At 48.8% G+C, this 12,777-nt stretch overlaps 1 protein-coding gene across 4 annotated transcripts in view; it reads left to right on the top strand.

Annotated features, from left to right (window-relative positions):
* Nucleotides 1-11,729, top strand: part of LOC124518218 (E3 ubiquitin-protein ligase RNF185) — a 100,817-nt gene extending 89,088 nt beyond the window's left edge. For all 4 annotated transcript variants that reach the window (XM_047088077.1, XM_047088078.1, XM_047088079.1 and 1 more), the window contains 8 exons: nucleotides 371-457; nucleotides 1,623-1,754; nucleotides 1,917-1,973; nucleotides 3,854-3,919; nucleotides 4,871-5,045; nucleotides 5,996-6,051; nucleotides 7,114-7,271; nucleotides 9,919-11,729. In XM_047088077.1, the coding sequence (XP_046944033.1) occupies nucleotides 371-457; nucleotides 1,623-1,754; nucleotides 1,917-1,973; nucleotides 3,854-3,919; nucleotides 4,871-5,045; nucleotides 5,996-6,051; nucleotides 7,114-7,271; nucleotides 9,919-10,063 (876 nt within the window). In that variant the 3' untranslated portion in view covers nucleotides 10,064-11,729. The remainder of the gene's footprint in view (nucleotides 1-370; nucleotides 458-1,622; nucleotides 1,755-1,916; nucleotides 1,974-3,853; nucleotides 3,920-4,870; nucleotides 5,046-5,995; nucleotides 6,052-7,113; nucleotides 7,272-9,918) is intronic.
* Nucleotides 11,730-12,777: the final 1,048 nt, after the last annotated feature.

The raw sequence follows: 12,777 nt of genomic DNA, 5'->3' as shown, positions 1-12,777 counted from the left end.
CCTGACCCACCTAGTTCCCTGGTGCATGTCTGTGGCACTGACCCCTACTGTCCCCAGACTTCTGTTCACCCAAGGGACTCACTCCTTTGTCAGATAACCAGAGCCCCTGCTTGGCTTGGCAGTGTCCCTTCCTGCCTCCTCACTTCCCTTTTCTGCATTCTTGCCTCCCCTCTATGCATGCCCCGTTCTCCAAAGAGGGTACGCTCCCCTTTGAGGCCCCTGTTGCCTCATGCTGTGTCTTCTACACATAAATTCTGTCAGTCTGATCTGGCTCAGTATGTCTTCCAAGGGATGGGATGGCCAGTTGCATATATTTTCACATATTTCCCCAGAACTCTGCACCACTAATAGTTGTCCTCCTTGTAACTAGGTAACACACAAAGCCACGGGCAAAGTGATGGTCATGAAGGAGTTAATTCGGTGTGATGAGGAAACACAGAAGACTTTTCTGACTGAGGTAAAAAGGTGGGGTAGGGGTTAGGAGTGTGTTGTCACTCTTGGAAGAGGGTAGATCTTACTAAATAATGGTTTCAGGAGGAAACTTGTTTTATTTTGTTACTTTTTTAAAAAAAAATTAATGTCTATTTTTTTTTAAATGTTTATTTTTGAGAGGGAGGGAGAGAGAGAGAAAGAATGTGTGAGGGAAGGGGCACAGAGAGGGAGACACAGAATCTGAAGCAGGCTCTAGGTTCTGAGCTGTCAGCACAGAGCCTGATGTGGGGCTAAAACCCACAAACCATGAGATCATGACCTAAGTCGAGTCGGACACTTAACCAACTGAGCCACCCAGGCACCCCTAATGTTTCTTTTCGATAGAGGAGACAGAGTGCAAGCATGGGAGTGGCAAAGAGAGAGGGAGACACGGAACCCAAAGCAGGCTCCAGGCTCTGAGCTGTTAGCACAGAGCCCGATGTGGGGCTTGAACCACGAACCATGAGATCATGACCTGAGCCAAAGTCAACGCTTAACCGACTGAGCCACCCAGGCACCCCTAGGTGGAAACTTACTTTAGAATCACTTTCTTAAAAGCTGGGCAGAAAATAGCGCTAGAGGAATATCCTACCCCTTCTAAATTACAGCATAATGACCTATTCAATAAACATTTACTAAAGACAGCATGATCTGGGTACAAGGGATACAGTAACAAACGAGATGTGGTTCAGAGGAGCTTACAGTTAGTGGGGGTTATGGACATGAAAACAGGCCAATTTAGGACAACTAGATATTATACTCACCACCTGAACACCCTGCTAAGGGAGCCTGGAGTGGGGCCTTCCAGAGAACTGCCATCTCTTGAGCATTTACACAGTTTTTACCACCTCTCCCAAGTTGTTCCATTCCTTCGGTTGGTACTCCTGTGGTTCAGGTATTGCCCTCCAGGCCTTTGTTTCACTCCTGGACCCTCCCATTCCAGTTGCCCCCAGTACAATTCCTAGAAAGGCAGCATCCCAGGGTGAGGCCTGTGAGGCATCCCTATCCATGTGGAGGTGTCCTGCCCCATCACATAAGACTGGAGGTAGGAGATGCAGGTAACAGTTATCAGACTGACTCCTTGGAGGGAAGGGGTGAGGAAGACATAGTGGAAAGTAACCATCCACCTTCCTTGGCCTCATCACCCCCAGGTGAAGGTGATGCGCAGCCTGGACCACCCCAATGTGCTCAAGTTCATTGGTGTGCTGTACAAGGACAAGAAGCTGAACCTGCTGACAGAGTACATTGAAGGGGGCACGCTGAAGGACTTTCTGCGCAGTGTGGTGAGCACACCACCCTCGCTGCTTTGCCTACAAAGGGACATGCTGAGCGTGATTGGGCACAGGCAGGGAGGGTTCACTGGCAGACGATATTGACCCATGGGGCCTGGACCACAAATGGGACAGGTCCCAACAGCCTCTGATGGGCATTCCCCCTTCCCATAGGACCCATTCCCCTGGCAGCAGAAGGTCAGATTTGCCAAAGGCATCGCATCTGGAATGGTGAGTTCTGTCAACAGCCCTGCCAGGTGTGGGAGTGGTGGTGAGGTGGTGATGGGGAAGGACTGCAGGCAGGCACTGGAAGGCAAAGACCCCATCCTGGGCAGCTTGTATGGGCTAGGTCAGTCAACAGCATTTATTGAGCTTCTTTCTGGGCTGTTGAAATTGCCCCCAGTTGTTTTTCTTAGCTCACAATCTACCTCAAAGAATTCCAAATCTTCAAGGGAAAACTGGAGAGGCAAACTAGTAGCGTCTAGCCACTGCAGGAGCTTGGAACAAGCAGGGAACCTCACTGCCTATGAAATCAGAGGAGGGGGAAGTGTTCTAATTGAGCCCTGAAGGATGGGTCAGAATTGGATAAAAGTTCCTCTTGGCAGAGAGGCACCAAGGTTGAGGTGATGATAGCAGCAAATACCTGGGAGGAGAGAGGAAGTAATAGTCTATTTCACCTGGGAAAGAATGATACCAATTATATAGTAGTAGTAGTACCAGTGACAGTCGCTGAGTGCTTTCTGTATGCCAGGCACTGAGCTGAGGGACTGACATGCATGTATATGTTTGTTCCTCATGACAGCCCCGGTTTCCAGATGAGAAGCTGATGCTAGAAAGCTAGAAAGAGAGAGGAGCTTGGGCTTGTGAGTCTGACCCCAAGCCTGAAGCTTTAATCACCGCTCTTCATGTGGTGTCCATTAAGACAGTGTTGGTCTCGGGTACATTAAGGTCCCTATATTTCAGGCTAAGGAGTCTGGATTTTACTTAGGATGCTTAGGAAGCATCTTTTTAGACAGATGTAAAAGATGTTTAAGTAAGGAAGTTTTGTGAGCAGAGCTGTGCTTTTTTGAGGTACCTAGAAGAATGGTGGTGTCATTTACCAGATACTGGGGAGGCAGTGATGTTGGGGAAACAGGTTTGGGAAGACCTAGTGTCGACTGAAGCTGATGTGCTGTTAGTGGGCATCAGCGTATGTAGAGAAGGCAGCTTTAAAAAGGGCTGACACCAAGGATTCTAGAAGGAAACAGCAGCCACACAGGAGTCTCAGGAACAGGTAGCGTGGGAGAAGTTCTGGCAGCCTTTGGGGAAAGGACAGGCAAGCAGGCAGGTCACAAGAGCTACCATGATTCAGGAAGAGCTCCCCGGGTATGTGAGCAGAGCCAGGAGCCTAGGGGATGCAAGCATTATTGCAAAGGACAGGGGAGGAGGGAAGCTCCTTCCACATTTGCTGGGGAAGAGAAAAGAAAAGGAAGTGGCTACAGAGAGTGACAGGAGCCAGGAGTGGAGACTAGGGGTGGAAATAGCAAAGACTTGTGTGAAAACATTGGGGTAGGAAGAGGGAGAGGTTAAAGTGTAGAAGAACAAGGAGGGTGCTGAGTCTCAGGGAAGGAGAATGTCAGAAATACAGAGCCAGCTGGCCAGGAGGAAGTCACTTCTCTGATCACTGGCAGTGAGGGTGGCTGAAGCCAGAGATTATGGTGATGATGGTGGTGAGGGGGACTGGAGCAGTACATCTGAGGACCTTCACTTCAGGTGGCCTGGGTCTACATAAAATGGATAGAGGGGCTGGGGGCATGCAAGGGCCAGGGCCCAGTAGAGTTGGGGACTTTGGGAGGGAACAATGAGGGTCTAGAGCAGCACTGGGTTGGGGTCAGCGAACCAAAGGATGGGCAAGAGGTGGCAGCAGGGAGAGAGAGGAAGCCCAGGCGATCTTTGGCTTTCTGTTAGTGTTGGGACAAGGGGGTGACAGCAGGAGGCCCCTGCCCTAAGGTCCATGTTGGGTTCTGAAGCTGAGTGGGGATGGCCTGGGAGAAGAGCAGTCTCCCCCAGTTCCAGGGTCTGCATCTGCTTGAATTACTGGCCATTGGCCTCAGCTTGTACTTCTGTTCCAGGCCTATTTACACTCCATGTGCATCATCCACCGGGATCTGAACTCACACAACTGCCTTATCAAGCTGGTATGTCCCAACCATTCTGGGCTTCCCCAGGGCCAGCCCTCATGTCTTGTCACAAAGGAGACTGTCCTTGTGCTTTAGACCTTAGGTGTCACTAGGACTCCTGTGTTACCCTTCCTGCTGTGCCTGATGCCCTCCCCTGTCTTCTGGGGGCTCTCAAACACATGCAGACACAATAATACCTCCTCCCAGTAGCAGCCTTTGAAATCCTTTGGTTAGAAGGGACTTCAGAAGTTCCTTAACACTACAAAGAGCCCTGTTGTTTTTCCTGGTTTCACCACGATAGTTCTGTAAAGCAGCTCACTGAGGACCCTATTCTACAACTGTGGCACCTTGAAGCCTTAGTCTAAGGCCATAGAGCTAGTAAATGTACAGTGGCCAGTTTGGGACCAGCATTTTTTCCCACCAACCATCAGCTCTGGCTGTTAGCATGTCATTTCTCCGATTAACTTGGAATCTAGCTTCTCAGGTATCCACTAACTGGCCCTGGCTCCACCCTCTAGATCCACACTAAACAATCGTAACCCTTTTTCCACATGACTGCCCTGTAGCTATTTGAAGAGCTTGTCTCCCTCTAAATCCCCCCACTGACTCCCTACACCTTATCCTTTTCTGTCTTATCCTGGTTCTAGCCATGCCTTAAATCTTTTGGGGAACTGGCAGGATGGGGTAAAAAAAAAAAAAGGAAAAAAAAATCCCTTTTCCTGCTTCTGAGTTCCACTCTGCAAGTCCCAGAGCCTTACTCCTCCAGGCTCCAGGGGCTCTGTTGTGAACACCCCCAAGTCTGGGAAGTCTGAGGAGCAGATACCAGACTGCTAGAAAACAAATAACTGAGCCTTATCTACCAGAGAGAGCATGAGCTATGACTCTCCTTTGCTACATACCTTTTCTCCCCTTCTCAATTTCTCTTGGGAATGTCCTCACCAAGTCCTGATCTGGCCCTTGTCCTACCAGGACAAGACCGTGGTGGTGGCAGACTTTGGGCTGTCACGGCTCATAGTTGAAGAGAGGAAAAAGCCCCCAGTGGAGAAGGCCACCACCAAGAAACGCACCTTGCGTAAGAATGACCGTAAGAAGCGCTATACCGTGGTAGGAAACCCCTACTGGATGGCCCCTGAGATGCTGAATGGTGAGTCCTGACACTGGACACTGGAGGCGACATGTCCCTAGAGGGGAGTTAGGAGTCACATCTTGCATCAGAGTCCTGGGTGAAGTGGAAGGCCAGGTACCCAGAGCTAACAGCTGGATGATTTTTATCCCTTGCCAGACTGGGCCTTATAAACCCCTTCCTCCCTGAAGTCCTGGGCTTAGGGTGAGATCTGACTGTGGCTTTTGTGCCCCAAGTGTAGCTGAGAGCTCAGGCTGTTTATTGCCAAGAGATTTAGCCTTTTCTTCTCCCTGCTGAGAACTGAATTATGGTGCCCCCTTGTGGATAATGCTCAAACCAGCCAGAGATGCTTGCTGGGATTCTTGAAATATACAGGGTTGTGAGGTCTCAGAAATGGCCTGCTGGTTTAACCCTTTTTAGAGTCTTTTTTTTTTTTTTAAGCTGTTGGTGATCTTTTTTTAATGTTTATTTATTTTGAGAGAGAGAGAGCAAGAGAGGGAGAGAGAGAACCCCAAGCAGGCTCCACATTCAGTGCAGAGCCTGATGTGGGGCTCAGTCTCACAACTGTGAGATCATGACCTGAGCTGAAATCAAGAGTCGGGTGCTTAACTGACTGAACCACCCAGGCACCCCAACACTTTTTGGAGTCTTGTGGCCCAGAGAAGTTCAGCGGTTTGCCCAGGAACATACAGCTAGCTAATGACAGAGTCCAGATGAACCCTGATCCATTTCTCTTTCAATGTCCAATGTAGTTTCATTTTGGATAGTGTGTTTTATAAGATCTCTCTGAGGCAGCCCACCCAGGGCTGAGGAAAGATGTTCAGATGGTACCTCTCCTGGGAAGCCTTCAAGGCATCCCCATGGAGCCTCTTCTAGCCCTGGTTCTTGGCTGTGGCCTGGCTTGGCCCCAGACTCAGTGTAGAGCAGATAAGAGACCAAACCTAACAGCCTGCTCTCCTGTGTTCTCCAAGGAAAGAGCTACGATGAGACGGTGGATGTCTTCTCTTTTGGGATCGTTCTCTGCGAGGTGAGCTCCGGCCTGCACAGACGCCAGGCCTGAGGCAGAAGGCCTAATGGCTCTGCCCTGCCTCAGAACTGGGACTGCTTCTCCTAACGATGAGTAGCTCACAATAAAGTCAACATGAATGTAGGGTTGTGCAGTTATCACACATCTGTTGACACATTTGAGTCTCATCAGTCCCATGAGAAGGATGGGGCAGGGTTTTTTCAGGTGAGGAAACTGAGGCTCAGAAAGGGGCAGCAGCTTCCTCTTAGTCACATAGCCGGTAAGGGGCAGGTGAGACTCAGAACTCCACTAGGAAAGGCATGAGGCTGTCCTTATGGTTGTCCATTTAGCTGTTGGGCCAATGTAACCTTTGACTCTGATCCCCATTCCCCAGGCCCTGATAGTGCTGTTGCCCTCAGCCCCACAAGTGGAAGTAGCCATCACAAGAAGTGCTAGCCTGTCTAGCACAGTTCTAAGCACTGTGAGGTGTATAGGCTGAGTCTTGGAAAGATTCCTCCCCTTAGGAGCTTAGCTCAGTCTGTCTGAAAGCACTCAATCAAACACATATGTTCAGAGCCTTCTGTAATTCCTACAAAATGGTGAGTGGTAGAGGAGAGACAAGAACAGTTGGAATAACGGAAGGAGGGTTTTTTAAAATCATTTTCTTTAATAGAGATCAATTGAGCATATACTGTGTGCAAAGCACGAGGCTGGTGCCAAGAAGTTTCAGACATGCATCAGACCCAGAACCTCACTTCACAGAGCCTGAACTCTGGCAGGGGACATAGACACAAGGGCACACAGCAGGGCAGGGTGGGATGTATAGAAGCTCCTCCTCCAGATTTGGAACATTGTGCTTTTGCTGCAGAGAAGTCTTTTCTAAACCCTCCTCAGTAACCAGACTCTCAGCTGAGAGACAAGTCTGGACTAGCAAAATTTGGGCATGGAGGATAGCTTTCTAACCTTGGTTTTTACCTCCCTCTTCTGCCCATCCTTCTTGTCCATACACCAATATCCCTCTCCCCTGCCCTATGGCTGCACACACCACAGCCCATTCCTGACCAGCTATCTTCTCACCTGCAGATCATCGGGCAGGTGTATGCAGATCCTGATTGCCTGCCCCGAACACTGGACTTTGGTCTCAACGTGAAGCTTTTCTGGGAGAAGTTTGTCCCCACAGACTGCCCCCCAGCCTTCTTCCCCCTGGCCGCCATCTGCTGCAAACTGGAGCCCGAGAGCAGGTTGGTATCCTACCCCTTCTCCCCAGCTCACATAAGCCCGGATGCTTGCCCCAGCCTTCAGCCATCCCCAAGCCCTTCCCAGGCACAAGGGTGGCAAAAGCCTTGAGCTCAAGGATACCAACCACTGAAGCCACCCTAACAACTCTGATGTGCCAGGTGAGGTGGTAGGGGGGACAAAGGCATTGTCATGAGTGACCTGGATATAACAAAGACACAGCCATGAAAAGAAATTTTAACAGAAGAAAATTCACACAAACCTGTGCCATTCCAACAGAAAAAGTGTTCTTCACCTATCTGTTCCAAACACATACATTTTTTTTCATATAGCTATAATCTCAGATAAAGAAAAAAAATTTTTTTAAGTTTATGTATTTATTTTGAAAGCAAGAGAAAGGGTGAATGGGGGAGGGGCAGAGAGAGAGAGTCCTAAGCAGTCTCCACACTGCCAGGAAGGAGCTTGAGGTAGGGACCAAACTCATGAATCGTGAGATCATGATCTAAGCTGAAGTCGGATGTTTAACTGACTGAGCCACCCCTCAAATAAAGAGAAGTTTTATATTTTGCCCTGCAAAAAGTATACTACCCAGTCTTCCCATTTATCATTTTGTTGACTATGTGAAATTCACTTAAGATATAGTCTGAACATATAATATACGTAATATAGATATTCAGGTTTTTCCAGTTTCTCCTTACAATAGGTATTACTATAGTGAGCATCTTTATTCATTTAACTAATTTTTTCCTTTAAAGAAATATTTTTTAAATGACCTTTATTTATCTCAGGTTATAGTTTTCATTATTACCCTGGTTGTTTTCAAGTTTGTACATTAGAAAACTAGAATCTGTACTTTTTCCTGCTCTCAAAAATCCTGTTTCTTTAAAAAAAAAAAAAATTCAAGTATTACTAAAATATATAGCACAGGAAGTATACATTTTCTATTATCTACTAACCAATGTGCTCCCCAGCACTCCTCACTCTCCTGCTCCATCCCCTCAAGATAACCAGTTGGCACATAACCTTTATTTTAAAATGATTTCCAGGTGGCACCTGGATAAGTGTCTGACTTCAAGCTCAGGTCATGATCTCACAGTTTATGGGTTCAAGCCCCACAATCGGGCTCTGTGCTGACAGCTAGGAGCCTGGAGCCTGCTTCAGATTCTGTGTCTCCCTCTCTCTCTGCTCCTCCCCTTCTCGTGTTATCTCTTTCTCAAAAATAAATACATTAAAAAAATTGTTTTTAATAAAAAATAAAATGGTTTCCAAGGTCAAGTTTAGAGTTGGGATTTGCTGGTGGGAGGCTTTACATTTTGTTCCTTCATGGGCCAAAGGACTGCAGTCCTTCACTAACATCAGAGTAAGACCATGAGGAGAAAATGTAAAGCTACACAGTATTTGTTTGCTAATATCCTTTCCTAGTCATTCTAAATGTCTGTGTTTAAGTCACTCAAAAAATATTGACTGAGTGCCTACCATGTGTTAGACACTGTCCTGAACACTGGAGTGAACAAAGCAAAGGTGCCTGCTCTCCTAGGACTCACATTCTAATAAGAAGAGATGATAGACAATAGATAGAATAAACTTCACTGAACAAAAGAAAGTGACAAATAGTATGGGGAAAAGAGCAGAGCTGAGGAAAGAGGATGTGTAGGGTAGAAGTTGTAATTAAAAAAAAATTTTTTTTTTTAACGTTTATCTATTATCGAGAGAGAGACAGAGCATGAGCATGGGAGAGGCAGAGAGGGGGGAGACAGAGAATTCGAAGGAGGCTCCAGGCTGTGAGCTGTCAGCACACAGCCCAACGTGGGGCTCAAACCGCAAGATCATTGGCCTGAGCCGAAGTCAGACACTTAACCGACTGAGCCACCCAGGCACCCCTAAAAAATGTTTTAATGTTTATTTTTGAGAGAGAGACAGACGTGAGTGGGGTAGGGGCAGAGAGAGCAGGAAGACAGAATCCAAAGCAAGCTTCAGGCTCCGAGCTGACAGCAGAGAGCCCGTTGGGGGGCTTGAACCACAAACTGCGAGATCATGACCTGAGTCGAAGTCAGATGCTTAACTGACTGAGCCACCCAGGTACCTGTAAGTTGTAATTTTAAATACGGTGGTGAGAGTGAGTGGGCCCCGCTGAGAAGGTGATAAGACGGTTAAACAAAAACATGGAGGAGGTGGAGTAAGCCTGAGCTGTCTTAGGGTTCCAGGGCAGTTAAACTGTTTCCACAGTACTGGAAACCCAGTGTTTGTTTTCCCTTTGGGAAGAGCTGGTGAGTCTGTGAAATGTCCTTTCCTGAGCAGATCTATTGATGTGAAGACAGTATAAGGACTGGAAAGAATCTTTAAAAAGGCACTTAAAATTATTGCATTTTCTCCAAGACATGAGAGGAGCTTTTTTTCTCCTGGACTTTCTTTTTTTAAGCTACCCCTTTGAGCAAGTCCAGCCTTATCACAGTATTATCTCCCATCTTCACAACAACCCTACACAATAGCAGTAACATTATATCCCCATTTCCTGCAGAGGCACAGGTTAAGGGGCTTGCCCAAGGTCACACAACTAGGAAGTGGTTGAGATGCAGGCCTGGGTGCCTTTCACACCACCCCGTGGCCCTGTCCGTGTCTTACCTGCCTCCAACTCGCCCCTTTTCTTTCTAGACCGGCATTCTCAAAACTGGAGGACTCCTTTGAGGCTCTCTCCCTGTATCTGGGGGAGCTGGGCATCCCACTGCCTGCAGAGCTGGAAGAGCTGGACCACACTGTGAGCATGCAGTATGGCCTGACCCGGGACTCACCTCCCTAGCCTTGGCCCAGCCCCCTGCAGGGGGGCGTTCTGCAGCCACCATTGCCCCCTCTGCGCCCCATCTCTGCTGTGGGCAGGGCCGTCCGGGCTTCCTGTGGATTGGCGGCTTATTCAGAAGCAGAACAAGCCATCCCTACTACCTCCCCAGGAGGCCAGCGGGTGCAGCACCAGGAAACACATCACAGGTTTGGGGTTCTGGTTACTGTCTGTAAATCCAACACTCACCTGAAAGCTGTGAAGAAAGAAAAAAAAAAAAAAAAGAAAAGAAAAAGAAAAGCCTGGCCCATGGGCTGGGGGAATCTGTTACTGATGACCACTGGGGAGCTCCCTGGCAGTGTGATTCTGGGAGGCTGTTGCTTACACTAATCAGTGTGACCTGGACCTGCTGGGCAGGATTCCAGGGTGAACCTGCCTGTGGGCTCTGAAGTCTCTGGTCGCACTGGATACAGGAGGACTTTAAGGGGGAGTGTGGATGAGAGAGAGACTGGTGGCCAGGTGGCTATCCAAGGATGTGAAATGACAGTGGTGCTACCCCCCTTCCACCCCATGCCCCGCCCCCCTGTGGGGCAAGGGTTGAGGGAGTAGGTCTTGAAGAGTTCCTTAGTTTGTGGTGGAACTGGCCAGGAGTCAGGGAAGGGCTAGTTTCTACTCATCTCCCAGGCCTAGGGGCCACATCAGTGTGAGGGGGAGCTTCCGCCTCATGTTCACAAACTACGGCTCTTGCTGAGAGCTCCTGGGCTTTTCTGCCTACAACAAGCACTCACCCACAAGTGCAGGAAGAGGCTAGGGGCTAGAAAGGGGCCCTGTCTTCTAGAAAGCCCATATCCTGGCTGCTGTCATTCATAGCCTGGTGGGCACCTCAGTCAGAAGCCCAGGACATTTAGCTTAGTGTTAGATGGGTTCTGGAGGATTGTGTGGCTTGCCACAGGCTCAGTGTATGAGCCAAGGGAGTGGGAATCTCAGCAGTCTCTTGGTCTTGTCCTTGTGGCAACCACTGCTCACTCTTCACTATGCCTGGTCCAGGCAGCAACCTAGGCAGGAAGAGGTGGTGGCAGAGCTCCAGAGCTGGGATGCTGGAGGAGACCACTCCCTGAGCTGGCCTTTCTGGCTTCTACCTCCCTTGTTGGTTGGCCCAGCTCACTAGCTCCTGGCTGTATCTTCCTGACACAGCTGATGGGTGCTGAAAAGCCCCAGAGGCACCCTCCACCTTGGCTTCCAGAGCTCCAGGGACTCTTCAACACAAATAGATTTTCCTCCTGTGAGCTTGCACCATATTTAACAAATTGGAAATGGGTTTGGGACGTTACTGCAATGTGTGGTGGTTGTTTTGGGGATGGGGGAGGTGGTGGTGGGGAGTGATCCAGGAAGAGTGGTTGATGTTAAAACTATTTTGTTGCTGTATCTGTTGGGTGATATGTGAAATACTGTACATAGACCTGATAAATTGTGGGATTAGATGTCATCTCTGGACAGAATTTACCTGCTATATAGACCATACGTAATGTGTGCAGTGTGCAAGCTTGCTGTAGGATTGAGCCCTGGCTCCCAGCAGCCCTAAGTCAGCATTTTGTGGCTGGTTGTGCCTCAGTTGTCCCCAGCAAGCATGGGAGTGGTGGGTCCACGATGGGCCATTGAACAGACCAAATAAATTGAGCAGTTAACATAACTGATGATATGGAGAGTGAGAAAGTGACTTGGGGCTTGGCTCAGCAGGAGGAGGGTACATGTGGAGGGTCTGCTGGCCACTTTCAGGCCCCGCCCTGTGACTCCCCATAGCAGGAGTTCTCACACCCCAACTCTAATCCCCTCTTATATAGATACTAACCTGCTCCAGAGAACATGCACATCCCACCTGAGGCAACCCAGTCCTTCAAGCAGGTCTGACTCTGACCTCCCAGCCAAGTGCTTCCCTTGGGGCCATATACTTCCACTCTCTGATGCATGTACACTCCTATAAGCCTGGATATCCTCCCTGCAGGGTTGGGTGCCACCTTCATAAAGGGAAGAAATGAATGCAAGTCACCTCCACACCTTGTGTTTTCCTATAAATGCTTGAGAGAAGACCTATTCTTACTTCTACACATGGGAGATGTGAAGCATTGGGCAGGATATTATCTGCCTAGTGGGATCCTGGACACAGTATAAATCCATATACCCTTAAGTTCAACTTAAGGACAGACTCCAATTCCTGGCAAAACTGATATTCTAGGGTGCCCCTTATTTGTAGAACTACAGAGCAATGTCTAGGCATGGACAGAGATCACCCTGGGTATTCCTAGAGGCAGAGAACATGTTGTTGAAATCTTGTGCTGAAAGTCCTGTTGGTAACTTCTTCTAGAGCTCTAAGAGTTCCCCTCCACTCCCCTCACCCCACCCCACCCCCCTCCCTCACCATCCCCAGGGGCCTTTCTCTGCTCAGAGCTGCTTCCTGCATCCCAAGGACCCAGCCTCCTCTGCACATCCATCCTTCCCTTTTGCTGCTGCAGCACCACCAATCACACCTGTCTCCAGCCCCTGCCACCGGCTGCCTGGATGTTCATTTTAACTACCTCCACCTTGGGAAAAATGGTGAAGGGGAGAGGATTTGCAGTGACCAAACCAGCATACCCATCTTTCCTGCAGCTTCAACCTGAATGATTCCTGGTGATGACAGAACAGAGGCAACAGTTAACACACCACTCACTTGCCATCTCCCAGTCACAGGCCAGAGTTAA

Source organism: Lynx rufus, unplaced genomic scaffold (assembly GCF_022079265.1).
Source record: "Lynx rufus isolate CCGP_SWC_20201006 ecotype Redwood Valley unplaced genomic scaffold, mLynRuf1.p SCAF_24, whole genome shotgun sequence".
Classification (NCBI taxonomy): domain Eukaryota; kingdom Metazoa; phylum Chordata; class Mammalia; order Carnivora; family Felidae; genus Lynx; species Lynx rufus.
Note: the sequence above shows the minus strand (reverse complement) of the source record. Positions and strands in the feature narration are given on the sequence as shown.